Source organism: Aptenodytes forsteri, unplaced genomic scaffold (assembly GCF_000699145.1).
Source record: "Aptenodytes forsteri isolate BGI_AS27 unplaced genomic scaffold, ASM69914v1 Scaffold237, whole genome shotgun sequence".
Taxonomy (NCBI): Eukaryota; Metazoa; Chordata; class Aves; order Sphenisciformes; family Spheniscidae; genus Aptenodytes; species Aptenodytes forsteri.
This window is the reverse complement of record NW_008794451.1, coordinates 2,485,754-2,513,423: the sequence shown is the minus strand read 5'-3', so window position 1 is coordinate 2,513,423 and position 27,670 is coordinate 2,485,754. Positions and strand designations below refer to the sequence as shown.

At 35.4% G+C, this 27,670-nt stretch overlaps 1 protein-coding gene across 1 annotated transcript; it reads left to right on the top strand.

The window, feature by feature from the left end:
- On the top strand, positions 1–26,752 carry CCDC18 (coiled-coil domain containing 18). Its single transcript, XM_009290488.2, has 25 exons — positions 1–144; positions 328–478; positions 721–888; positions 1,866–1,975; positions 3,242–3,370; positions 5,355–5,451; positions 6,279–6,400; positions 7,971–8,280; positions 9,627–9,730; positions 9,840–10,000; positions 10,680–10,900; positions 11,707–11,817; positions 13,003–13,134; positions 13,859–13,993; positions 14,575–14,652; positions 15,618–15,734; positions 17,093–17,260; positions 17,720–17,862; positions 18,331–18,494; positions 19,376–19,589; positions 20,172–20,271; positions 21,372–21,488; positions 21,950–22,093; positions 22,610–22,690; positions 26,675–26,752. Exons 1-25 carry the CDS (start codon positions 14–16, stop codon positions 26,750–26,752), a joined length of 3,486 nt encoding a protein of 1,161 aa, XP_009288763.1. The 5' UTR covers positions 1–13.
- Positions 26,753–27,670: the final 918 nt, after the last annotated feature.

The following is a 27,670-nucleotide window of genomic DNA, read 5'->3' as shown; positions in this document are numbered from 1 at the left end:
ATGTGTGGTACCAATGGAATATAGCATGTGGACTTGCTCTAAAAGTGCTGCTGATGAAGACCTGCTTGCAGATTTACAGTCATTACAGCATCAGCTGAGGAGAACTGAAAAAAACCTACAAACTGTGGAGGAAGAGCTTTCCAGGTATGAGTGTGTTTGGGAATGAGAACAGCCTGTCTCTTGTAGTGTAAATCTGTCTTACTCAGTCTAATGGATTATTGCAAGTAGCTCCTTTTGTGCTTTTCTTTTGAATACTCTTTATGAGCAATTTAAAAATAATAAAGAGAAAACGGTGTAGCAACTTTTTGCTCTCCCTCCTAGCGCTAGTACGAGTGAACGTTATGGCCACTTCTTCGATGAGGCTGTAGACTTCACTCTGGAGGACCTTGTTCAGCCTAATTGCAACTATCGAGGCTTTTCCAACTGTAAGAAGAATGCTGGTAAAACATCTTGCCAGGATTTTCAAAGAAAATCCGAAGTAAATATTGCACTTCATTACTTATTTTTATTATTTTTGTTTCCTATGTTTATGAATATTTTTTTGCTTTTAGGGCTTGGAGTTGATACACTCTAGCATTGGGCAATTATATCAATGGAGCCCTCTCAAACATAATATGATTTAAATACATTTGTTCAGCAGAGTTTCCATTGATGTATATATTGCTTACATATGCATATATGTGTGTGTGTGTATATATAAAAAGCTTTTTTTATGTCTAGTCTTACTCAGTATCCACAACTTCTGATAAAACTGTGGAAGAAAATGAACGTCTTAAGGAGAAGCTGGATGCCCTTCATGAGCAAAATGCATCTTTGGCTTCTCAGAACCACTACCTAAAGAACAGAGTGGAAACAATGAACTTTGAATTGATGCAGTCAAAAACAAGAGTATGTATCTTTAGTGTATTCATCAAAAAAACCCCCAAACCCAAAAAATCACCCCAGTGACCATGACTTTTGAGTCTGTAATTCCAAGCAGAAGATGCTATTTTTTTGTCTCATCTTAATCTATCTAAATTTAATATTTAAACTTTAAAGTTTAATACTCTATTTTTTCATAATATTCAGCATTAATCTTGGAACAGAATAGTTTGGAATCTATTTCTCCATGAGCAAAACAACTATATTAATTATTAATTCTACCTATTCATGTTCCAAAGTTTAATCTAAAGCCATTAATTCACAGAACGAAGAATACATTATGTAAGAAAATAATTCAATAATGTATTTAGTACTGTACATTCATGTGTCTGAGCTACATTAAGATTAATGTGAATAATAATGGCATAGTAATCCTTTGTCTAGGAAATGAAAAATGTTGACCTTTCAGGTTGGATTAATACTGCTATTCTATTTTGAAAAAGTGAAGGCGAATTAGAAGGAAATATTGTATCTAATAAATCTTTACTGATTTAATATACACTTGTATGTACAGTTTTTTTTTCAGGACAACTATATTCTTGTATTTGGTTTATATGTAACATCAATAAAACATAGCTATGCTTAGTGCTTTTTGTGTGAGAAATGTTATCTCCAAGACAGTGCAAATAAGTAGATAAACAAAACGTTTGACTGTCTGACATGGAAAGAACAAATATGGAATGTAAACTTCTGGGGAAAAGAGACAAGATCAACATATAAAGAAGTCACTCTGCTAGAGAGCGTATCACACTGGAATGGTGCTAGGGAACTGGAAGGATATTAAATGAGGAGAAAATTGGAGGTCAGTTTGTGTAGATGAACAAGCATCTTCTACAGTAAGGTTAAGAGCACTGTGTCATTCAGTAAGCAGATTGTTTTTATGCATCTCACCTGAAGGTATATATGCAAGTGTTAATGAAACCCCAAATATATTTGTATTTCAGATTTCTTATCTTGAATCGACTTTAGGTACACGTTTAGTCAGCATTCCGAAGTTAAAAGAACAGATTGTAAACCTGGAAGCAGAAGTTTCAGCTCAAGATAAAATTCTGAGGTAATAGGTGTACTTTTAAATCAATATTTTATTGTGGTCTGCTTGCTAGTCCACAGTCTCTTTTTCAGGATGACATAATTACTGGTACTGTGTGGGTCATGTAATCTGGGGCTTGAAACTCATTTTGGAGCCATATATAGGAGGAGGGAGGTGTTTTATTTTGTACTGATATCTTATATATGGGGAATGTACTTCAGGAAATGGAGAAAAAATAATAAAGGCTGGTAAAAAAGGAGGCTGAGGGGAGACCTTACTGCTCTCTACCACTACCTGCAAGGAGGTTGTAGCAAGGTGGGTGTCGGTCTCTTCTCCCAAGTAACAAGCAATAGGACAAGAGGAAATGGCTAGTCCCTCAACTTGTGCGAGGGGAGGTTTAGATTGGATATTAGGAAAAATTTCTTCCCCAAAAGGGTTGTCAAGCACTGGAACAGGCTGCCCAGGGAAGTGGTTGAGTTACCGTCCCTGGAGGTATTTAAAAGACATGTAGACGTGGTGCTTGGGGACATGGTTTAGTGGTGGACTTGGCAGTGCTAGGTTAACGGTTGGACTCGATGATCTTAAAGGTCTTTTCCAACCTAAATGATTCTGTGATTCTAAAAGAAACCAGTTTAGAACGTGCGCTAAACATGAATGTGCCCTTAAAACTGACTAGAGTAATTGTATGCTACATGACTGCATATCTTCTGTAGTAAACAAGCATACATATTTTCAAACGTGACTGCAGCACGTAGTGTAAAGGATTCTTTCTTAATGAATATATTAATCAAGGCAAATGGCCAAATAAAGCTGATGTAAACAGTGTCCAGAGGCTGTCAGGAAGACATACCTGGCTCTCAGCTTATCTTACAACCTCATGCTATATAATATTCAATTAATATCTCAGTAGTCTGTCTTCACAAAACAAGTAAAAATACTTACATTTAATTTATATTTTAGTGTCGTTTCCCACGTGTGTATTCTGACCAGTCATACCTATTGCTAGAAAAACAGTGATTTCTATGTTCAGATCTCATGACACGCAGTCAGCCATCTGGGTCCTTGGCAATCATGACGCCTCATGCCTCTTGATGAGGTTTGGGCACCACTCCAGACTGCAGACATACTCCTGGGGAGGCTGGAGGCTATGGGTGTTCCAAACCTGGTTTTGAGAGTTGCAGCGTGTTTGACTAGCGCTTCTCAAGCATCGTATGCAGAAAAGAACAACAAAAATCTAGTTTCTTTATTAAAAAGTTCCTATTTTTTAATTATGCTTTTTTTATTTGCTAGAGGTGCAGAAGATAAACTAGATCAAAGCCGGAAAACAGGAATGGAAAGAGAAAACATGTTGCAAAGATATAAAAAGGACTATAAAAATCTGAAAATGGAGTTAATTGAACGAAGCAAGCAAGGAAAGAGGTAGCTAAGTAATTTTAATAAATTGAATACAGAATACTAGTGCATAAGTGTTTATTTCCACTGGCAGGTGTTTACTTTGTGGAAGCAAATTCTCTGCTTTATGAATGTTATTTTTAAAAAACAACGAGGAAATTCTGTGTGAAGATACTTATTATTTAAATAGGCACTTTTAAAATCTTGAAATTTGCTGGTAGTTGCAGGCTGATATCTTACCCTAGTAACCAGTTTATCGCCTGTTTTTTTTCCCTTTCAGAATAGATGTACTGCAGTAGAGAGTTGAAATATGTCCAGAGTATATTTTTCCTGAATTATTTTTGACTTTGTCTTGCAAGAATCTACAGCGTATGCTCAGTACTCAGTGTTCAACAGTACTGAGTGCTGTATTTTTGGGGTTGGTGTGAGGAAAGTGACAGAAGCACAACTTAATTGAGAGAACATTTTTATGTTATCCTTAATCTTACCGATCTATATGGTACTATTGAAAAGGGTGCTGTAATTCCACCCCAACCCCCATTTCCCTTTCCTATGGCCTCCTTTAGCGTAGTGGTTGTGTGGCTACTGGGAGGGTTAGGTAATTTCTTTCGACTGTTGGAAGTTACCGTGTACAATCCTATCACCTCCAAAATGTAATTTTTAAGAAATGAGAGGAATAAATAAAAAGATTCTTACTTGCCCAATTCATTTAACTGCATTACCTGGGGCAAAAATTAGCTGAATTAATGACTTAGGAAAGCATTTCTTGAGTCTTTTGAATGCAAACCCCCTGTCATGGTTTATCTACCCATGAAATTACCTCTAACCTTCCTATAGCTAGACAAATGGAAATACTGTGGGGCTTGCACTACTGGTGAAGAAATATGTATTGATTTATGTTCACTGTTCATTCAGAGCATGTGGGGTTGGAACTAGCTGTACTTAGTTACTAGTTGCAAATGTAAATATTTTGGTACTTTAGAAAAAATGAGCTTCTGCCAAGTGTTAAAGGCAACATACGGTGTTACAGTTAGTATTAACAACTATTACCGTTTGCTTTTAATCAGTAATTACAACCACTTACTATTCTTTGGCCAAGCAAACTGAAGTGCTTTAGACTAACACTTTTGTTTGTTATTCTAAAATCCCTTTATCCCCTTCTCTGAATACTTTTGCCATCTCCAAATGGGCAGTGGTCCTCAGACCAAGAAACACCGATCTGAGGGTACTTAGATGAGGCACTTGCCCCGTCACCACAGTTCCCCTAGTGGAAGAGAAACAAATGCTATTGAGCAGCGGTAATTCTTGTGTGCCTGTGTTGGGTGTCCTGAACAGACTGCATACCTGAGCTGTCCCGAGGTTACTGTTCCAACTTCTTCCCTAGTGAGTAACGACAGGGGAAAGTAAGAAAGGGGCAGGGATGTGGACTAATAGAGTGAAATAGTAGGCAGTCTGGGTTGCTGCTTGGAACAGTTGCTCACCTGATATCATCCCGGTCTCAGCTTCCTTTGCTATTATTGATGCCATCTCTCCAGTATGCCCCAAAGAATTTATCCTTTGATCAGTTCCTGTCAGTCTCACCAGAATTCCGTCACGAGAGCTCGCTTCAGTATCAGAATCTTTTCTAGTTCCCCTTAAGCAGTTTGAATTTTAAGGAGCACTGCTATCTTCTGCTTCCTTATCATGCACGCTATCCCAGTCCCTAAAACGGGCTTTTACTGGTAGGGACAGGAGGATAATTTGAATCAAACTCTTTTTGAAGGGGAATCAAAAGTGCTTATTTTTACATTCTTAGTCTTATTAGAATTCTGTTTATGTTAATATGCAAAAATGATATTTAAAATTAATTTATGCCTCACATGAAACTCTTTTTATCTAGGGCTTGGAAAGTTGGAAGAAGAAAGGAAGTTACCTGGAGCAGTTAATTTAGTACTTGTTTTTAGTAACTGGAGGAGATAGTTACATAATGACTGAAATTTGTGATTTTTAAAATTGGTATTCTTCTTTGCAGAGCAGAACAGCAAAGAAATGAAGCTTTGTTGAATGCGGAGGAGCTGACAAGAGCTTTCAAAAATTATAAAGAGAAAATAACTGAAAAATTAGAAAAGGTAAGAGTGTTTTTTCGTCCCTTGTTTTTTGCCATGCTATTAGGATTTTGCTTCTTCCAGTAAGCTGGGCAACAAACAGCAACGGGTTCACCAGTGGGTCAATTGTTTCTGCTTGTTGGTGGCAAAGTCTTAATAGAGGTGGGACAGGGTAAGCAACAGTTTGTGGTGATAACTTCAGTTACCCAGTTTTAAACTGTCTTTGCACAGTCTGGACAGTCTGCATCTTTGAGGTATCCTAATACTGCTGCTGTTTCTTCTGTCTCTTGCTTGCCAGCTGGGAATTTTACATTTTAGAAGTATACGGTCCTTTTAGAAGAACTCTTTTGACTCCATCTGTATAACCTGTTCAATGAAGCATGAGCTAGAGAAGAGCTAAGATGAAAATGAAGTCATCTCCCAAAGTTCCAGTGGTCGAAATTGTTAATGCTTTCTGCCTTGTGGGAAGAGAAAATACAGGCCTGAAACAGTTAGTTCTTACAGGGAATTTTCATTTGATTAGCCTTCTTTTCTTGTGGAAGGAGATTGCCAACCACAAATATGCCCTAAAATGTTAAACCAAAATAACATTACTTTTTTCCTAAATGACAGGGAAAAAAAGAAAACTACTTTGCCCCTCTCTTTTTTCTTCACAACAGTGAGCAATAGAATTATCTACAGGCTTACCAGAAAGAAAAAAAGAGACAGCACAGTGTTTATAGTATTCTTTTCAAAAAACCAGAAAGAAAAAAAGAGACAGCACAGTGTTTATAGTATTCTTTTTAAAAAGCCTGTTGGCCATGCATATTTAGATTATTGTTGTACAGTAATGAAAAAAATTGCTTTTTAAGGTTAAAGCTGAAGAAGTAGTCTTGGGAAAACGTTTAATTAATTGTGAAAAAGAAAAAGAGAAGTTGAATGAAAAGTGTGTCAGCTACAGAAAGGATCTAGACATCCTAGAAGAGCAATTAAGGTAACGCAAAGGCTTTTAAAAATTTCTGTACAGTTATTTGATAAGAAATTGCATGTTACAACTGTCACTGTGAACATGCTGCTCAACTCAACTACTCACATAGTTCAAACCAAATCAGGACCAGCATCAGTGAACACTTAGGATCAGTATCAGCAATACAACAGACAAACCATAATACTAAATGGGTAAAAAATGTTAGCGTACACTTACAAATTTCTAAATTCTTTTGTATAACTAATCCTTAAAAGTTCTAATCCCACATGCTGACACATATTCACAGTAACAAGCAAGACCCCACCAAGCCTTCTGGGAGCATAGGTTCCCTTGCTCGCACACTGCTTCTGTGGGAGATGTGGGTACTCTGGCTTTATGTATATCTGTTCTGCAGTCTACTGATGTACGTGCCAGTGAGAAAGCTCCCTGTGAGTTCACTTACACCGCCAGGTGCGAGTCCCCGCTTGTTGCACACCATATTGTCAGTCCCTAGCCAGAATGAAGGATACTCTTGCCATCCGATGGGGAGGCTGCACTCAGGCCTGAACAGAGGTTGCGATGCTGGCTGCAACTTCTGGAACTGTCAAATCAGGTTTCGACTGCTACTCTGTTCCCACTCCAAGGTCCTTTCCCACTGTTACAAATTTTTGTATGTTTCTTTTCAAGCTGAACCCCCCCTTTGCTTCAGAAGTCTTTTGGTAATTCCCTCATTACTTTAATGAGGGAAGACAACCATCAGCAGGCTGTCTTTAGCGTTATTAGGTTTGGACAAACACCTTCTCAGACAATTTTGGGTATCCCATTCACGCACGCTGTCCACACTCACATTCCTGTCTTAACAATTGTTCTTTAGGCCATTTTGGCAAGGGTGGGCAGTGTGTGAGCACCCTTACACTAGCTTGAGCCTGTTTAATAGCTCTCTGCTGCTGATGGGGGTCTTTCCTCTAGACTGCCCTCTCTTCTCTGCTAACTTGCACTGGGTTTGGCACTCATCAGGACCTTTGCCGAGCTAATTCAGTTTGCTAAATCAACAGGTACTTAAAAAAGTGAATAATTTGTGATGGGCTAAAAACCCAATTCGCTCACTGTACAGTCAGATATGAGGGGAGAGAAGAAATAGGACCCCTCCCTCTTGTTAGTACCAGAATGTTCGACTAGCTCAGTCTTAGTACGTTATCTTCATCCATTGTCATTTTAGGTATAGTCATATAGTTATTTTATCTTGTTCTTAAATTTCCTTGGCTTCAGCACAGTTAAAGCCACCTTGACCTGTTTCCTCCCAGTGACGCCTGATAGTGCTTAAAACTTAATAAAGTTGTTTAAGAATGAGAAGTAGTTTATTCTTTCCTTTTGTTTGCTGATAGGAGTTTGCATCTTGGTCCTTAGGAACAGTGAACACTTAGTAAAGCAGTGAAAACTTTTCTATCCTTTGTATAGAGCTAATCCTAGATTTTGAGGGAGGAAACTAGTAAAGCATTATAGTTATGGTGTGTTCTTCTAGTACTTTTAATAATGAAAATCCTAGTCTACTTCTCTGTGTTGACCTATACCTTTTAAATGGATACACTTTTTTTAGGCAATTAAAGGAAGAGAATCATAGCACAAAAGAAGAAATTAAGACTCTAGAGGCAAAGAACGCTGAAATGATATCAATGCTGACTCAGTCTGATCAGAAGATCACTGAGCTTGAGAGTGAACTTAGTGAAAAAGAAATAGTACTTAAAGAGAAAAATGCTCTAGTAAGTGAAAACACAGAGCTGAGAGCACTTACTGCACAGCAACATAACCGCTTGAAATTATGCCAGCAAGAAATTGAGGATTCAAGGGAAGAGCTCAACATACTAGAAACCATTATTTCCCAGTTGTCTCTAAGTACATCTGAAGAGGTACAGTAACTGATACGTCCTTACAAATTGAATTATGTGTCTTAAACAATTCTAACTGACATTGCATGGAAATCCTGTGATGTTCTTGAGAAATAATCTGAGTAAAATAACTTTGGTTTTCAAGATGCATGGATGAAATGTTTTCTTAATTTAAATATTTTACTTTTGTCTTCTCATTCAAGAAGACGGAATAGGTGCTTTGGAATTGATTAATCAGCAAGCATTTAAAATTACACTTTCCGTTCCTCTGTTCTATGTATTGATTCTTCAGATGTAGGTATATTCTCTAAAATGTGACGATGTCCTGTTATATGACGCTGAGGTTCTTCCCAGTAGAACAGTATGACGTTTCCCATATGGCAGACACATTGTGTCACACAGCCAGAGTCGATGCGTCAACCTCAGCAATGGAGAAATTAGAGCAGGAGAGATGTTTGTAGGAACTCTTTTTTGCTGGGAAAGAGAAGGCACACCTTCCCTGACTGTGAATTAACTTTTGTTTGACCAGGATGAACCCTGGCTTATGAGCCTGAAGCTTGTAGTGGTGAAGTTTATCACTAAACTGAGTGGGTTTTTTACGTGACTCTTCCAATCAAAGTTGTGAACTGACTGGGGTTACTGGAGGAACTGTTTGGGAAGTCAGGAAGGGCTAGAGAGACATATGAGGTCAGGAGTACAGATATCTTTATTTTTGAAGTATAAATGTGAGTAGCTGTAATGAAAACAAAATCAAAAGCATGCTTTCTGTACGATTTTGGAATGGCCAAAGTAACCTCTGCTAAAGAGAATATAGTAATTTTATATAAAAATGATGTTTTGGGCTGTTATGACCATAAACATTTATTTGGAAAAGCCTTAAAAATTGTTTTAGGGCCCTTTTGGAAAATACATTTACATTTTCTGGAAAAATTCAGGATTATTCTACTAATTTAATGGAAAATACAGAAACCTTCTGTAACTTGAGGAAAAAATGGTATTAAGTGCAGTCATTGAAATCTGAAAGGAAGCATGATGTGAGAAGTTCAAAACGTGGAATTACGGATTAGTATCTCCATTTACCTAATTTTTCACAGCAAAAATGTTCATGCTTCAGTACCTGTACAAAGATATCTAAAGGAATGGTTTCAGAGAGCCATAATGCCTATAATTTCTACTAACATGAGACAAATATGGAGTGCTCTGCCAGCTCTTACTTGGGAGAATAATTTTAAAGATCAAGTTATCCAAACTTTTAACATCCTGGTGTATGTGTCTTAAAATTTATATGCTAACACATGAATTAATCACGCTGTGAAGCAATAAAAAGATGATTTTTGCGTTGATCTTGGTTATCCCTTAACTTTTAGTTCAAATGGCACCACTTGAAACACCAGCTATCCAGTTCCTCCACGAAAGAAGCTCTCTCTGAATCTTGTTGTGAATCAAATAAACATTCGATTGCAGATCTAAGGTATAACTTTTTGGTTACTGAATTATGGCAAGAATAGGCAAGTAATAAGGCGGTATTGGAAGTAGCATGTACTAAGAATGTTAAATAATTGTCTCCTCCTTTATAATAGCATTAAACTGGCAATGAAGGAAGCAGAAATTCAAAAGCCTCCTGCAAACTTAACTATCTGTAATGGAGCTGAGCATCTTCCTAATGATAATGAAGGACAAGAAAATAGCAGGTTATGTGGCCTGGAAACAGAGCCTGTCAAATTGATCAGAAGTCAAGGAGGTAAGCTTACGGAAATAGCTATGCAGTTCTGTCTGATTAATCCACAGAACAGGAGTTTTTTGGTGCGGTTTAAATAGTTTTTATAGGTTTGGGGTTGTTTTAAATTATATCTCTGTGAGCTAACAGATATGGTTTGGTTGAAGAGGGAGCATTTTGCCACCTTGGAATTCTGGAAATTGTCATGTTCTCCAGGCACAGTATTCTTCCTTTTGCTAGTTAAGTTATTTGTTCAGCAATATCCAAGCTATGAGTTGTGTTGAAATAGAACCATGTATTTTTTCTTTATGCAGGTTATGCTAAGGTCTCCATATTTTCTTTGATTCTTTTCTCTGTATCCTGCTGTTGCAGAATTTCTGCAATAGCTTCTGCGATTACTATTAGGACTGCTCCATGAAATGACTTCAGGGCACCTATATAATGATTCTGTCTTCAATTTTTTTGTTTGTTTGTGGGGTTTTTTTGTTTGTTTGGGGTTTTTTGTTTGTTTTCATGAGTCACAGCTTTCAGTTACATTATGGGGAAAAAATAAAGTCTTGTGTCTGAATACTGTATGTGTTAGTTCAATATGCTGTCATTAAATTATATTTCTCCTCTCTTTGGTTTGTATGATTATTTGCTTGAGTGCTGGTTTGTATGTTCTTTTATAAATTAATCTTAAATTTATTTTTTCTTCTTTGAGAGAGGAGAAAATGTCAACAGTTGGAACTTGTCAGCAAGCAATTTGAAAAGGAGAGGCAAAGATTCCAGAAAGAGATAGAAGAGTTACGCACTAAACTGACAAAAGCAGATGATGAGAATTCTTCTTTGAAGACCAGCATGGCTCAGAGAGCCAGTCAGTTTCAAATCATACAGGAAGACCTATTGAAGAAGGCTTCAAAAACTAGTAACTTAGAGAGAGCAGTAAGTTTTTAGCAGCACTGAAAAAATATGTCACTTTTTGTTTAGTTTAATAATCAAAGACAGTTAAGACAATAGTTATGGAAAAACTGCAATTGCCATGTTAATTGTAACATCTGACTTATTTAAGAAAAATTGGAAATAAACTTTTGAGCAAGCAGAAAAACTTTAAGATAGCAGCCTTAATTTGTTAGTTGTCAGAAATTTCATTTTAAAGCTGATGTAGTTAGTGGGCTTTACTACTACTATTTTGACTTATTATGTGGAAAATATGCACGGTCTTGTTGCTTTGGTATGGTCGAATTAATGTGTAGTCTTAAGAAATAGATGTTGAAAGAACAGTTGTATTTTTCCTCATTAAATGTTAGTACAGTTGCCAGAGATGAACATCGTGACCCGAGAGTCACAAAAGAAAGAAATTAAGCTTCAGCTAGCTCTTCTCTGGTTGAATAAGTTAAAATGCTAATGTTTACATTCTGGTGCTAATGCGTTTTTAGAATTCCAGCATAATGGGATTTGCAGTATTTCCTAATAATGGCCATAAATGTTATAAATCTGCAATAGCTAATTCACTCATATGGCACTGATAATTATCGTGAATTGGATACATTTGAGGTAAATTGTTCTGAATTCTTTGTAAGTAATAAAGTTTAATAGATCATACAAAAATAAACAAACAAATAAATAATTAAAAATACTAGGAAATATTAGTAGCTAAAATGGAATTGGTGGTAAGAAAATATATACAAATACTTGAATAAACCCAAAACAGTTGTCTTCATGCTATTTTGTGCCATATTTAATTTCAGATAACAAAGAAATCTTCTCAACTTTCTGCACTTGAGAAACAGTTGGAAGAAAAGACTGTTGCTTATTCCGCTGCTACAGCAAGAAATACTGAGTTGGAACAGGAACTCATGGTAAAATGTTCTCAATGAGAAACTGTGTTTATGTAAAATGACATAAATGGAGATTAAAGTTTAAGTTAAAACAGTATTATTCCATGTATTCAAAATGGATAGACTTTCAGATCTGCTAAACGATCTGTGCAGTTTTTAGACAGTGCAGTTTTTGAAAACTGAATAATCTTGCTTCAAAGAAAACATCCCTTTTTTCCTGCTTTTGAACATGGTAAGTTATTAACGGACATGTTACTTTTTCCTTGTGATGACGTGTGCAATGAAAATCTGGTGCTATTGAAATCAATTGTAGCATTACCATTTGTTTCAGTGAGATCAGAATTTTATCCTCGCTATGAAAAATTTCTTTTTGTCAGAATTAAGATTTTTCCATCCTTTGAGCTCACTCTCTAAATCTCTCTTTAATCCCCACTTAGTAAAATTACCTTCCCCCCAGTGGGATAAAACTACTCCTAAAATAGCATATACATGATTGGTTTGGTGTATAGGATGAACAGGTTAGAATGTACTGTGTTGGCACCGTTACTCTTATTTCTTTTTCTGAAGTTCTGGAGTAGTCTTCTGTATGAATTTATTGGGATAAGAGGTAACAGAGGTGGATTCCAGATGTTAACTGGGACATTGGACAAATCACTTCCCTGTTTCTTTTTGTTGTTGTTGTTAAACCGTGTATTTTTAAGAAATACATGTAGACCTGTGAATAAAAAGTCTTCTAAATGGTAATAAGTGAAGAAGGTGATCTACCACTTGGAGCACTGTAAATTCCGGTCTGGATATTATACAAACTTTTTTAGTTTTGGGAAGGGATCTGAGGTTGCTAGAAAAGGAAAATATTTATGTGGTCCCTTTCAAATGGAAACCTGTATCTTAAAGATTCCATCGATCCATGTGAACACAGAATTTCTTTTTGTCTTTGTCAGAAGTTCCTTGCTCCAGTTGCTATAATCTGTGCCAGTAGTCCACCTTGGCAGACACCTTGTCTCTGTGTAGTGGCTGCATTTAGTGGCATTCTGTACCTATATGATAGGTGTGACATCCTTTGAGATGAAACGTGCTGAGTATAACTTCAGTATTTTCTGTGTTGTTCTCTTACGAAATCTAGGAACTCGATCGTCAAATAAAACACTATTTAATATCACAGCTAAATATTTTTATTAAGTCCTTTTTGTTGTTGCTGTTTCCCAGGGGAAAAACAGACGCATTCACGAGTTGGAAACAACTATCAGCAAAGAACATGAGCACATAGCTTCTGCTTTTGAAAAAGCAAAGTTGGTTCACCTTGAGCAGCACAAAGAGATGGAGAAACAGATTGAACTAGTAAGACCTTCCTTGTGTGCTAGTATGTATGAATGATATACTTGGTAACTTTTTTCCTGCATTAACTTCTTTGTCTTTTTAGTAATTCTGAGGCAGATGTCCAATTAAAAAGTTACATTATCTTCTCCTGACATTTCCCGATTTTAGTTCATTTTTCTATCTAACATTACACAATCTCATGATTGCCCTCTGAGATACTCATATCCTCTTTTCTGCTCGACTGAAGAGAAATATGGACTTAGGAAGAATACTGTTGTTCTTTGCTCCAAACACCTAGCACACGTGCACAGAAAAGAAAGTATAGCTTTTTTGCCTACTGGGATTAAAGCATGACAGCTTCTAACAATATTCTCTCGTTTGCTGAACCTCTGCCAGCCTGAGCCTGAAAAATTCCATTGCTTCAGGTGATTAGAAATATAACAGTGGCTATTTCTAGCTGTTAAAGAAGCTTGTCATCTTTTACTAAAGAATGTATGCATGTCTTACTGTTTTGGCTGATGGCACTCTGCCTGACCTCATTCTCTTGATTCTCCTGTTGCTTTAAAATATTAAGGGTTTGGGATTTCTTGATATTTTTAATACTGTGCGATACTGCTGATGGCAGCAATGTATTTATTTTTCATTCTTAAAGTGATGGGTGTATAGAACTGAATGACATACTTAGATGCACAAATTCTCCGAAAAAGCTTATTAAAATAATAAACCATGATTTACTTATGGACAGCTTCAGACACAGCTAGAGAAGAAACATCAACAATTCGTTGAACAAGAGAAAATAATATCTATTTTGCAACAAGATGTTATACATAAACAGCATCACATTGAATCATTGGATGGGCTGCTGATAGAAAGCAGAGAGGTAAGGTTGGCTCTTGGCTTTCTTTAAATGCAAATCAAACAAGTGACTAATAATGATGAAAAGCATATCCATGAACACATGGAAAAACTGGAGAAAATGAAAGATACTTATTTTTTTGCTTCTTAATTCTTGTTGAGTAATCGACTGAATCTAGTGTAGTCCCCAACTACTACTACTAGAAATTGTACAAACTTTAATGACCTTTCATTATTTTCTATCTCGGCATTCTGTTTATGCCTCTGGTTTGCCCCTTGGGCTTCTCGCTCTAATTAAAGGAAAGAGATCTGGATAAAGAACAATTGCATCTGTTTTGCACTAGGTGGAAAACCAAGAATGTTCTATAATTGCAATGTTTTATTCCTTTTAATAATTGCTGCTGCTGCTGCAGAATATGAGGGGACACCTATCAGGAACCAAATTCACTTCAAAGTGACGTACATGAATACAGTATACAAGCAATTGTGTTTTAAATAAACTGATCTATTTTTTTTCCTGATTCTTAGTATGAGTTTTTATTTGTTAAATTACTATTACTATATTTACATTTTGTTCTCTTCAATAAAAAATATGTGTACAAACAGGAAATGGAAAATCATAAAACCAAGAAAGATCAAGGATTGAAGATGCTGAAAAGTCAGTTAACAGAAGAAACAATCAAAGTTAGTAAGCTCTTTGTAATTTTCAATTAATAGTTTTAAAGTTTGCAGTAATGGTGTATTTCCTTTTGTCCTCTATAGACAAACTATATTAAGGCTGCTTTATAGAAGTTTGTCTCATGTAAATATTTCAGAAGTCATTAACCTGAAGTCTTTCCTTTTTTTTTTTTTTTTTTTTTTTTTTAATTAAAAGAATTATGGTGAAACCTGCAATAAGAGATTATGCAATGCATAATTGCTTTATAAAATTGCTGTAGTTACAAATAGGGCAGATCTGTGCTTGTTGTACTCTTAAAGTAAAACATTGTCTAACAAAGATAATGTCATGTAGGTTTTTGGTCTAGATACGACATATAGACGAGACGTGATATTATAATATTGGTCATGTTTTTAGCCATCTATACCGCTTCCTAGTGTTTATAAATATTTTAGACGTGATATTATAATATTGGTCATGTTTTTAGCCATCTATACCGCTTCCTAGTTTACCTGATAGACATATATTTTAGACGTGATATTATAATATTGGTCATGTTTTTAGCCATCTATACCGCTTCCTAGTGTTTACCTGATAAATATTTTCCATGCAGCACTTGCAACATATGATGATCATTCCAATATGTAACATTTAATATGTAATAAAATGTGGTGGATTAATGATTTGGTATTGGGCATATGTTTGCTTTTGAATTCTAGCTACTGACAAATACTGGAATATCTTGTCATAACTGATAGTCTCATCTGATTTAACTGCAAAGTATTGTAATTTAATTTCACAAATAATTTTAATTTCTGAATATTATTTGTTTTTAAATTTATCATAATCTTCCATGCCTGTTTTAATACTCTTTAGATAAAAATGTAGCTTTTCAGACATTTTACACAAAGATGTTTTTTAACACCTTTTTTTAGACTGATTAATAAAAACCATGCCATGCAATTTTAAGTAATCTGTTACATTCAACTAGGTGAGACAACTTGAGTCAGCACTAGTCGTATGTAAGGAAGAAGTTGCACTGTATTTGAGTCAGTCACAAGAAAATAAGGAGATATTTGAAAGTCAGCTCAAAAAAAAGTCTGAAGAGGTAACAGCTTGTTTTAACCATTCTTCTGTATTGCAGAGAACACTTGTTATGAATTATTTAATCTAAAAGTTTGTCTGCGAAATAAGAGACAAAACATTTGCAGCAGGAACTGTGAATAGGAAATAAGCTGGGAAAAGACTATACATTTTGTGAGGGTAAAGGGGAAAATCATAACTAAGAAACACTGGATAAGCTTAGGGAAAAGAAGTACCAAGATAAATGAATTGTTGAGAGAAGTACCAAAATCAGAATTAAGTGAAAGAAAGCATTATCTTGGAAAAAGAATTGAGACAGCACTATTGCAATATAAACTTAGGTGCATGTAATTGATTTGTGTTTCAAATATCTGAATGGGGAAGAAGTCCTGGGCATAAAAAAATTTTTACTTCAAGCCCCTGAGTTTTATCATACTTTCCACTACTACATGAAAGCAAGAAAGAATTAAGTTTAAATATTATTGGTATGAATTTTTATTTGTGGGGATGACTAACCACATGAACTAATTATCATAGTAGGCTGTTCATGTCAGTGCTGCCCTACCTGCTGAGAGATAGGCTTCAGTCAGCCGCAGATTACTAGAGGCGGTACAGGAGTAACTGGATGGAAATCTATGGTCTGTGTTACGCATAAGCCTGTGATATTTACTGCTGCTTTCTAAGCCCTAAAATCTGTTGTTGTTATACTGTATATGAAGAGGCTGGATGCTGTGTGAAACTCAAGGGTAGCAAGTGCGGCTTTGTAATTGTGACCAGTGTTTTCGTAAGTAAGTGAGAGAGTCACTACTTCCACTTTGCGTTGAGCAGTCAGTGATCTTTTTTTTTTTTTTTAAAGAACCTTTTTTTCAGAAAATTCTTGGCATTCATAACTAAGAAGTCACATGTTGAATGGCCTGATAAGTTAGGCACTCAGAATTCCTGTTTTTTTTTGGAATGACTATTGTCACAGAGGCAGGAAGAAATAAAGGGGAGGACTGAGAACAAAAACTCAAGGGGAGAACAAAGACTTTCTGAGAAATAAAGTAAGAAGAGTGACAGAAAGAAAAGTAGTTCAGTAATTTAGAAATGAACAATCTTTGTTATATATGTTTTAAAAAATATTGAAAAGTTTAGGTTTATTTAGAAAGCAAGAAGTCAAAAACCGGGGCTGATAAGTTACTTCTTTCCTCACTTTAAAGAACAACTCAGTGATGAATTATGAGATGTGTTACATACTGTTGAAACTGTAATGCAACTAAATTCAGAGCCAGAAGTTTTACTGAATCATAGGTGTGATTCTGTGCTCATTAAGAATGAAGAGAAGAGCTGATGCAAGTGCAAATAAAAATGTTTTATTGTAATGGAAAATAAATGTGTTTTCAGGTTCATTATTTACAGAAAGAAATAAAACTAAAAGATCAGAATATTCAAGACACAAGTGAACAAAATATTCTCTTACAACAAACTTTGCATCATCAGCAGCAAATGTTACAGCAAGAAACTGTTAGAAATGGGGAGCTGGAAGATAATCAAATTAAACTTGAAAAACAGGTACAGTATGGTGAGAAGTGTCTACATAAAGACAGATGATTAAATGCTTTTATATATGTTTTTGTAATACCTTTAAAATCTGAATGTTTCTTTGATAGTTATTATTTTAGATATATCTAAAATAAAGAGTTTAGTGGTTTATTTTGTCTTAAACCAGGTTCTGTGCTATTAGAAACTCTAGCTAGCATTAGCGTGGCTAAGTACTTGGAAAATCAAACCCTAGACTGCAATTAAGGAGAGGCACATTAAAATTCAGAAAGTTGAATCTTGTTATATTTATAGAAACTATTTGTCTTTCAAATGTGACTGCAAAGTTCTAGTCTTAAATTATATAAAATTTTAGACTACAAAGAAATCTGTTGTGTTAAAACCCGCTATGTGAGTTGCAAGACAAGGATGTGTGTTTCTTTGGCATGTAATTTAAAAGTACCAATTTTTTTTAAATACCATTTTAAATAGGTATCCAATTTGGAACAAGAGCTTCAGAAGCAGAAAGCATATGCAGAAGATGAGTTGAGAAAGGTAGAGGAGAAACTTTGCCTAGCTGCTCAGGAAGCAGATTTAAACAGACAGAAGGTGGATGAACTTAATAGTACAATCAGGTAGGTTTAGAATAACTGAGAGGTATATTCTGCAAATAGACATATCAGTAAGAAAGATTGTTGTCTGAAATGGTATTCAGCTATGCAGTCATACAGTTTGGTCTCCGTATGAGCATAGACTGGAAATCAGAAGGGAAGTTTCTAACTAGCAGAGGCATGAGTTTCTGGAACAGTCTTCCAGTGGAGTTAATGCGTGTCCCGGCAACCTATTTAGCGTTAAGACAGCACTTCATAATGCAATTCAATTCATAAATGTATCAAGTTGCTTGTAATTCTAGCTAGTAGATTCTAGGAGGGCTTGGTAGTCTTAAAGAAGATGGTTTTGATTCCGAGAAAAGCCTACTTAATATGACTTTTTTATTCTTATTTTAGTCACAAATGGTTGTCGTCTTAGAGCATGTAAGGATGTGCATATGTCACTGTTGTTGTTACAAGGTTCATTTTGTTCTGGTTGCTGCTTCTATTTAGACAAATTAAATTGGAGATGGATCAGTGCAAGAATGAACTTACTGGTATGGAAAAAGAAGTAGTGCAATTAAGACGAGATGGTGAAGACAAAGCAATGCAGATAAATCAGTTGGATATTACTTTGGAAGAAGCACAATCAGAACTCAATGAAAAGGCAAATGAGGGTAATTTCACTATTTTGTTTCTCAGGCTTCCTTTCATCATGCTATTGCTCTGTATGTATTAGATTAGACATTTTTCTTTTTTCCCCTGTTGTTTTATAATCAAGTACATGAGAGTAAAAATATGATAATTTTGATGGAGGGGTTACTCTTTTTTTGTGTGTGTGTGTGTTGGTAATTCCATAGTTTTTAAAAGAAACAAAACAAAAACAACTAAAAAAATCTCACCCCCCTAACAAACACCACCCCCCAAAAAAACCTGTCAAAAAACCCACAAACTTTTTTTTAACGTACCTTTGCAAATTCTCACTTCTGTGGGATGTACCTTTACCCCAGGTGAAATGAATAAGTAGTTTTCCCTGTAAATTGGAAATGCAGATTATTAATGTGGTAATCAAACAAGACACATGGATTTATTAAAGGCATATGCTATTTACAAAAATTCAGCTCTTTAAAACAAACAGAAAACCCCACAAGAGATTCTGTAGAAATAACAAACTTTCCAACCCCTCCTCCTCCATTTAATTTTACCATTCTTTTAAACCAGAGGCTTACTAGCAATTCTGCTTGCATTTTCCATAGCACTGCATATTCAGTTACTATGTTGTCTCTGTACTTTCTCCTTGGCCAAATGTTTTTAGATACATCCTCATATTTCAAGTCAATTATAGATTATGAGCTGAATAAAAACAGCAAAGACTTAGGTGACATGAAAAGGTTGTTGTATAACCTCAAAAGTCACTGTTTTTCTAGATTTTTCCTAAAAATAGTGATAGTGAAAACTGATCATGACCACAAGTGCTAGTAGGCAGCGGTGTTGCATAAAGACCCTGACTTACTGATGATAAAACTTTTTGTGTTTTGTGTGTGTGTGTGTAAAATAGTGAATGATTTAGAAGATAAGCTGCTTCAAAGTGAGACTTGCCACAGGGAAGCCTTACAGAAAATAGTAGAACTAGAATCTGCATTACAGAATGCCCACGGAGAATTAAAAATTACTTTAACGCAGCTTCAGGAATTGCAAGATGCATTACAGAATGCACAATCCTCTCTGGGGGAGAAGCATGTTGCTATCATGGATCTAACAACTGAGCTCAGGTAAGCTGGTATCTTTTCCATCATGAAAACTTAGTTGTGTTAGTTTTTCCTTAGGAATGGCAAGTAGTTTGGATGGTCTTTTTTTAATCTTCTTAGCAGCTCTCTATAATTTTTAGGTGGTTTGTGGCTGTAAGATAACTTGATACAGTAGCTAGCTCCTCAGCTCACTTTTAATTTCTAAAAGTGGTGCTGAATTCTTTTTTGGGGAATTCTGTTTTAAAATCTGCTAAAGTTATTTTTCTGAATCCCAAAGTTGTGAAATAATTGTAAGAGGAATTACTTTCCTTTATAGTGAAATTGTCCAGTTTCCTTTCTGACCGTAAATTAACGATACTTTCTTCTGTACTATTCTTTTTTAAGAACATGTCCTGATAGCCAATTAAATAACTTGAATAATGAAGTTATTGAGAAATTTCCACCTGGAATAGAGTTCACAATTATTCCATTTGGGTTTGTTTCTTTGCAATCAATTAGTTGGTTCATGTTTTTTAAATAAGTAATAGATCTCATGATTTTCAAGCTGGATACTTGAAGCTAAGCAACTGAATGTGCATTAAGCAATTAAACATATGAGAATTTCAGGTATTGCAAGGGGGAAATTGAAGACAAAAAACAAGAACTCCTTGACATGGACCAAGCATTGAAAGAAAGGAATTGGGAACTGAAACAAAGAGCAGCTCAGGTCAGATGACTTTAAGTATGTTACTGACAATTATCCTGTAACGTAGTAGATAACTTATAAAAAGTCCACTAGGTTTAATTGCCTTCACACATCGTTCCAAACTGTGCTGTTAATGTAGCCACAGTGTCAACCTCAAAACCAGCTGTATATTACTGAAGCCTTATGGTACCAGGAAAATCAGGTTGTGCTCCCCTAAGGGACCACAGACTGCTGTTTTGATAGAACAGAAGCCTTGTGCAAACCTGTCCCGTAATTATTCCGTAGCGATGAAGTTATAGGACAACTGTTGTCATCTTGATGTTTGATAAAATGAAGGAAAGATCTGCACTGAAGCGTGCTTGGAGATGATAGATTCGTTTCCTTGTTTGCACTGGAGCATATCTGATTAGCTCTAAAGCAGCCTCTAAATATGAAACAGTATCTTTGTTGTGAATAAATTTCTGTAGCTCACTTGAAATATTTTCAGTCTTTTGGTCTGGCTTCAAGATTTGATACCCATCATGGAAAAACTATTCTTCTGTCACATATAATTAGCCTTCTAATAGCTACTTCCTGCAGGAGTCACCAGCCTTTGTATCGAAGAATATTTGAGGTGCAGAGAGAAGGAGGGGTGGGGATTTAAAAAATAAATAACTAAATAAAAAATCAGTTCAAGGAACTGACACTGTGAAGAGGCCAGACCTTCCAATATATTCTTGCCGCACTTCCCTGTGAGCTGCTCCGGGAATTCATCAAAGCAATAGGATTTTTTTTTTTTCGCTTTGGCAAAATTTGGCACTTTCTAACAAGATGAATTAGTATACTAAGCTACTCATTACATTCCATTTAAAATGAGAACTAGGTTTGTATTCTGTGTATCTGAGGACCAAACATACTCAGTTATGGACTTTTTCCCAATTTTCCCCTTCCCTCTTTGTGTTTGGCCCCAATTTTTTAAACAAGATAGCTAGGGTGCATTTTTATATTGACTGCTTGAGAGAATATTCTTGAGACTACAAAGGATTAGTTTCATTCATTTTGCTGTCATATTTTGTAATATTACTTCTTAAAATCTGCATACTAGTTCAAAATATTTCCTTTTCTTCCTTTTTTACCTTTAGATTACACAGTTGGATATGACAGTTCGTGAACATAGGGGAGAAATGGAACAACAAATAATTCGATTAGAGTGCAATTTAGAGAAGTCAGAATTAGAAATTAAGGAATGCAATAAACAGGTAATTCTTGCTTAAAGTAAAAACCTAGTTTCCCTAACAAATGGCAGCTAATTCTATGAGAAAGTCTGATCCTAGGACACAATAGCTGGCCAGGTTTAACCTAGAAGAGTAAAACTGGTTCCTTATTGTAGGGAGAGGGACGGGAGTACCTTAATAATGTACAAGTAAAAATATTTTATGTTTGTCAATTAAAACTAAAAATTTTGCAGGGAAATACCAGTATAAAAATGAAGATGTATTTTTTTACTTGATATGCTATAGCTCCCAAACTGCTCTTTTAATAAAGGAAAATGTTGACAAAATAAAAATAAAATAGAAAATTGACAAGGGAATCCAAAGTCAGAGGTAATACTGACCGTATTTGTGAGTTTTGTTTGGGGCGGGGGGGGGTTTTTTTTTTTTTTTAATTGTCCCGATTTCAGTAAAATACTTGTTCTGATTTAATTGCATTTTCTGTTCAGATTGAGAGCTTAGAGAAGAAACTCCAGCATTCTAAAGATGAGCTTCGTGAAAAAGAGTTTGAATTGCTCCAGAGAGATCAAGAAATAAATCAGCTGAAGAAGAAAATTGAAAGAAAACAACAGAGCCTAGAAGCTCTTGAAAAGGTAAAATGTTCCTTGGATACACAACAAATTATCAATTTTAATGCCATTACCGTAACTGCCTAGAAGGAACAATATGGTGTCTCTTCAGAATAGTGTCATTACTTCTCCCCAAGTAATTGTATTGTATATCCTGGTGTTTGCTGAATCTTAATCCCCTAAAGTTAAACCAGTTTAATGATTTAAAAATTACAAATTTAATGGCACACTTTCAATTGTCTGCTTTGTGGAGAAATTTGAATGTTGATTATCTTTAGTAACCTGATGTTCTGGCTATGGACATGGTCTTCCTTGAAATGAAATGAAACAATACACTGTATGATGAGAGCTTCTTATGAATGATGTAGGTATCTATCTTGTCAAAATAATTGCATGAAAAGAGCACTGAGATCTAGCATGCTTATAGGAACGCGGAGGGAATTTTTTGGCATAGTGCATGGGAGCATACAGATAGAATAGAGAAGATAGCTGATTTTACTTTATGATTGATACAAATCTTTGGTTTGGGGCATGAATCAGTCACTACAAGTACAAATGCAATCTGAGATAAACAGGCTTTCTGTAGAACTAAGTTCATTAAAAGATGCTTGCCAGCTAGAGGTAAACGCCAAAACTGAAATGGCTCCTGCCATTTTGATTATGCTGCATTTGCGTGTTATTTCTTTCCCGAGGATAAGGTATTGGAGAAGTCTTCTTTCTGCATAGTCACCAAAGGCGTTTGATCTGTATTCTAGATCATGGGGGCTTGGCTGTGTCGCAGCTCAATGTGAAGGTTCTTTCACTGCAAATTAAAGCAATGTCAGCTCTTCCATCTTGATTTCTGTTAAATGTTATTTATGATAGTCAAGAACAGGACAGTGCCTGCTGCTACCCTTCACACACATCATTAACATATTTCCAACTTTTCCTAAGACTTTGGGGATGATTCTGAAGGAAAGGATTTCCTAGCTAGCCCCTGTACACCTGCTGACTAGACCCTTCCTTTCCAGACAAATTGCCTTGTTATTGTTTTTGCTAAGGAATACCATGTAGGGGGAGGCCCAAGAACGATATAAGAAAGGCTTTGAAAATAGACCTACTCCAGTCATGTTCCTTTAGAGACTTGGGATGAGGGAAATGAAATTTCAAGTTTGTTTTCATCATAGTTAAGTAGATAAAACACTGGATTTTGGAAGCATTCTGCATAAAATATGAAATATATTGCTATTGCAGAGGGGTTCTGGCTCCACTTAGAATATGAGATGGTTGCTTCTTTGTTTAAAAACTGTGTATATTAACAAGGTGTAAGAAAAGACTTTCTCCGTTAGTAACACATTGAGACTGACTGACCAATCTTCCACAGGAACTTTCTGTCCTAGTTCTAAAAACTCAATTACCTAATCTATCTGGGGAAAAGGGGTAGTGTGTTTGTGTGTGTGTGTTTGTGTGTGTATGTGTTTTGCCCAGGGGTATAGTCTGTCTCATTCTTTTTCCCCTTAATACACTACCTTCCTTCCTTCTTTATTACAGAAAATATATTAGTTCAGGGAAGGAATTGTTAGCTAGGGTTGATTTCTGTCCTGGTCCACTCTGCCTTTTTGGGACTCATGAAATAACCAGGTCACAGAGTTTTCAGTTGAATCGTTCTTTGTTCTTATTCTGCTTTAATCTGCAGTGAAGATCTTCTAACAATACAGCACTCTGCTACTGTTAGAAGCTGTAAGTATTCCTAATAAAGGAACTGGAAACATCTTACCGAACATTCAGAATGTCTTTTTCATTTTTCTGGGAAATTGAAGTAATTGCCTTTATTTAAAAAAAACCAAAACAAACCCCACCCCATCCCCCACGCCCCTTTTTCATTTTTCTGGGAAATTGAAGTAATTGCCTTTATTTAAAAAAAAACAAAACAAACCCCACCCCAACCCCTACCCCCCAAAAAAACCCCAAAACCAAATCAGATTTGACTTACAGCAAATTAATCTTTTGTGGAGACAGTTCCGTACTGAAATGAGAAATAAAATTGTGTTAAAAGTGGCAAGTGAAGTAAGTAAAAATTAGTGCTTACAAAGATTGATTTAAAAAAAAGAGTAATTTTTACGTTTTTGTAAAAGTATACGTAGTTAAAAAAAATCATTAATTTTTACAAAGTACAAAGATTGATTTAAAAAAAAGAGTAATTTTTACGTTTAGTATACGTAGTTAAAAAAAAATCGGTTAGTTATTGTAATAATCTTTCATTCATTAGCTGTAAGCTTATTATGTGCTGCTTACGGATGTCTGTACTCTATTTATAGCATTCCTCATAAAGAATAAGCATCTAGCTAAACATGAATAGATACCACATAATTGCTTCTGTATTTATAATTAACAGGAGCCATTATGTGATGTTATGAAACATTAGTGGTTGATATGGCCTCTGTTGTGCCGCAGTACTGACTAACGTAAACAGCTGCTGTGGATCATGTACTAGAGAGACCGTTTTGCTGATCACCTAATACTCCTGATTGTTTTTTTCTATAAATGAATTGTCAAATAATTAGGTCCAGCATGTTAGCCTGTTTTTAAAAGGGGAGGGGGGCAGGAAGCTAAACCTCTAGAAATTAACAAAAAAACCCCACCAAGCCCCAAGGCCAAACATACTGTGTTTGGCTGCATTTATTTCTGTGTACTGTAGAAACCCCAGAATACTTTAATGTTGATAAGATTTTCCTCACTTCATATTGGTAGAAATCATAGGCTTTTTTCCTCTTGATACTTGATACCTTGATATTGTTGATAGGGTTTTTACAAACACTTCCTGAATTGTTAGAAACTTAAGTTGTTAGGAACTTAAATGCAATAATGCAGTTCAATGTGAAACCTTAAGCCTTACACAGAAGAGTTATTTCAAAAGACAGTGCTCCTTTAAACTGTACAAAATTTCTACAGGGATTTGTATATGAAGATGTCTTCTCAAAATATTCTGCATAATATTTTCCTACTTATCTGCTAGAACTTAATATATGCTGAAAAATTTGTAAATTATGCTCATTTTGAAAGCAAATGCGCTTCAATTACAAGAATAGTGAACAAAAATGCATTAATAACTTCAGTCTAGGGGGCACAATTTGAGAAAGAAGCCATGGACTTGAGACCTGCAGCTAGTTTTCTTGAATTTGTAAGATAAATCTTAATGATCAAGAGTACAATGTACATCTTTGTACAAATGGATTTAGATATGGTAGATTGAGTGCAAAAGTTTAACGGAGGGTTCTGATGAGAGATCTTTTGTTTCAGGGGCAAGAATTATGAAGGAAGGAATGTTGCCCACTGGACAAGCAGCAACCCAGGAATGCTGTTGCTGGCAACATAATCGTGCGTTCAAAGAGGAAATTTTAACATTGTATTTGTAAATAATTAATGTGGTTATTTGTACTGATGCAAATGACAACCTTTTTATTTTTCCAACTGTTTTTATTATTGCCTTGATATAATAACATCTTAATTTATTTTGGAGAAATAAATTTTATTTCATAAGTATCTTGAGTTGCAGGAATTAATTTCAGCTGTCACTTTTCCCCAAGGATTTTAAACCGTGTACTTGTGTTTCACATCTAACTTCTAATTAAGAGCACAATGGTATTACTTATTAACAATTTTTGTTTGGGAATATTTTTTCTTTTTTTTTGGTACACATACAATGTCGCAGACACAAGATCTTATTAAAATTGACCTGCTTGTAAGATGTTTTTAGGACACTGATTTGATCATAGACACTGGCAAAACCTGCTTGCTTTACTCCAAGCAGTATCTTTCAGATGCAAAGGGGTGTGGGACAGGGCCATAAAGCTTGAAGTTGTTGGGTTTTTTCCCAAACCAAAATCCATACAAAAATTACTGTTGATTAAAATGGCATCATAACTATGCATTCTAAAACATATTTCTTTCCAGTTTTCCAAAAGTACTACACAATTTAGCTAGTACAAATGGCTAGTGGCCGCAGTTTCTAAAACTTCTATATTTACATAGGGTCAGAAACTGCAAATATGGATATGAGAGGCCTAAATCTGAGTCTGATTAATGCAAACATGATTTAAGTGCATTAAGACATGTGATTCATACTTCAGAAAATCAAGTTAATAAAGTTGTCTGACATAAAGCAGAGGAACAGAATTGAATGTATTGCAATTTAAAGATTAGGCCTAAGTTAAGTGTTTTGTGTATTAAAGTGTATCTTGGCCAACAAACCTATCTGTTGTATTTCAGCAACTCTGCAGGTGGAAGTGTGCTAAACTCCTTTCACTGTTTACGCAAACACGTTCCACAAATGCAACCGTTCTTCTTTAAGTGGTTATACAAAACCAGGCACAGAGTTTGCTACCGTTGACAAGGTCAAGATACACTCATCAAAAGTATTTCTGCAGTTTCAGATTATTTATTTTGCTATTATGAAAATTATGATGTAGCAAAAAAATACTGTTTACTTATGGAAATAAATATATTGTGTGTGTTAAATCAAGCTATTTGTTTCTCTACATAATAGTAAATGAAAAACGTTAGAATTGGGTAGACCAGTGTAATAATTGAAAAATATTAAACTAATATTTTTTTTCCTCTCTTTAGGTAGATCAATTTGCCTTCAGGGTAGAAATCTATGCATCAAATTTCAGACAGATTTTTTTGAAGCAAAGGAACGTGTAAGCCCTTCAAACCAGCATTTCAAGTGGAAAATATAACCATTCTGTAATTACAGTTGCATCACAACACTAGTGGAATTCCCCTAACATACTGTTGCATAAAGCCTTGCTTGCTCCTCCCACATGCACTAAATATAAATGTGCATAAGCAGCAAAAGCAATTTGCCTAATATCTGAATCAGCTAAATAGCATTTGCACTATAATTGTGTATCTGGATACTAACTTCTCTGGTAAACACGTGGGTCAAATCTGATAAATAAGGAGAATCATAATTACATTTTCTCATTTACTTTAGATGCTGTCTTGCTATTTTGTTGCTTGCCTGAGAAGTTAATGATTCCACTTGTTATACCGTTCAAGTGAATTTATTTGTTTTGGAAAGGAGGGACTTTTTTTCCTAATATAATTTCAGTTAAATGTTTCTGTAGAGTCCTACTTTTCTTCAGTTACTAACCAATTTACATCTATGCAAATCCTGGAACACTAAGTTCATTCTTCTGAACTGCATTGTGTTAACATGGGGTTATTGAATCTTGGAAAACATTTTTCTGTGTATAATGGCATTGCAATTAGCTGAATGCTGTTCAGAAGGCTAATGGCTTATTAAGGTCGTTCTTTTTCTGTCGCTCAGGATGGGTTATAAATTTCACAAGAGACTGATTTTCTTTCTGAATGTAGTATGCCTACAGTTACTGTACACTAAACGTGAACTGAACCAAATTGCCAGTCCAAGTGTCCCTCTGTTTAATTCAGAGTTTGTATGCAAAGTTGCTGGAATATTTTCTCCAAAACTAAAACGGAGTCAGACACCATGCTAGTTCTGATTTGGTTTTTTAATTTTTTTTTCCAACTTGTAAGTTGGAGAATAGAAACTGTTTTAGAAAGTGAATAGAAAGCGTTTTAGAAAGTGAATAGAAAGTG

Bases quoted from the DNA above. Each gene is read 5' to 3' on its own strand.
- CCDC18 (XM_009290488.2), top strand. From the start codon at position 14: ATGGAATATAGCATGTGGACTTGCTCTAAAAGTGCTGCTGATGAAGAC. The intron at 145-327 runs GTATGAGTGTGT...TCCTAGCGCTAG, and splicing joins GTGGAGGAAGAGCTTTCCAG to TACGAGTGAACGTTATGGCC. The intron at 1,976-3,241 runs GTAATAGGTGTA...TTTATTTGCTAG, and splicing joins GCTCAAGATAAAATTCTGAG to AGGTGCAGAAGATAAACTAG.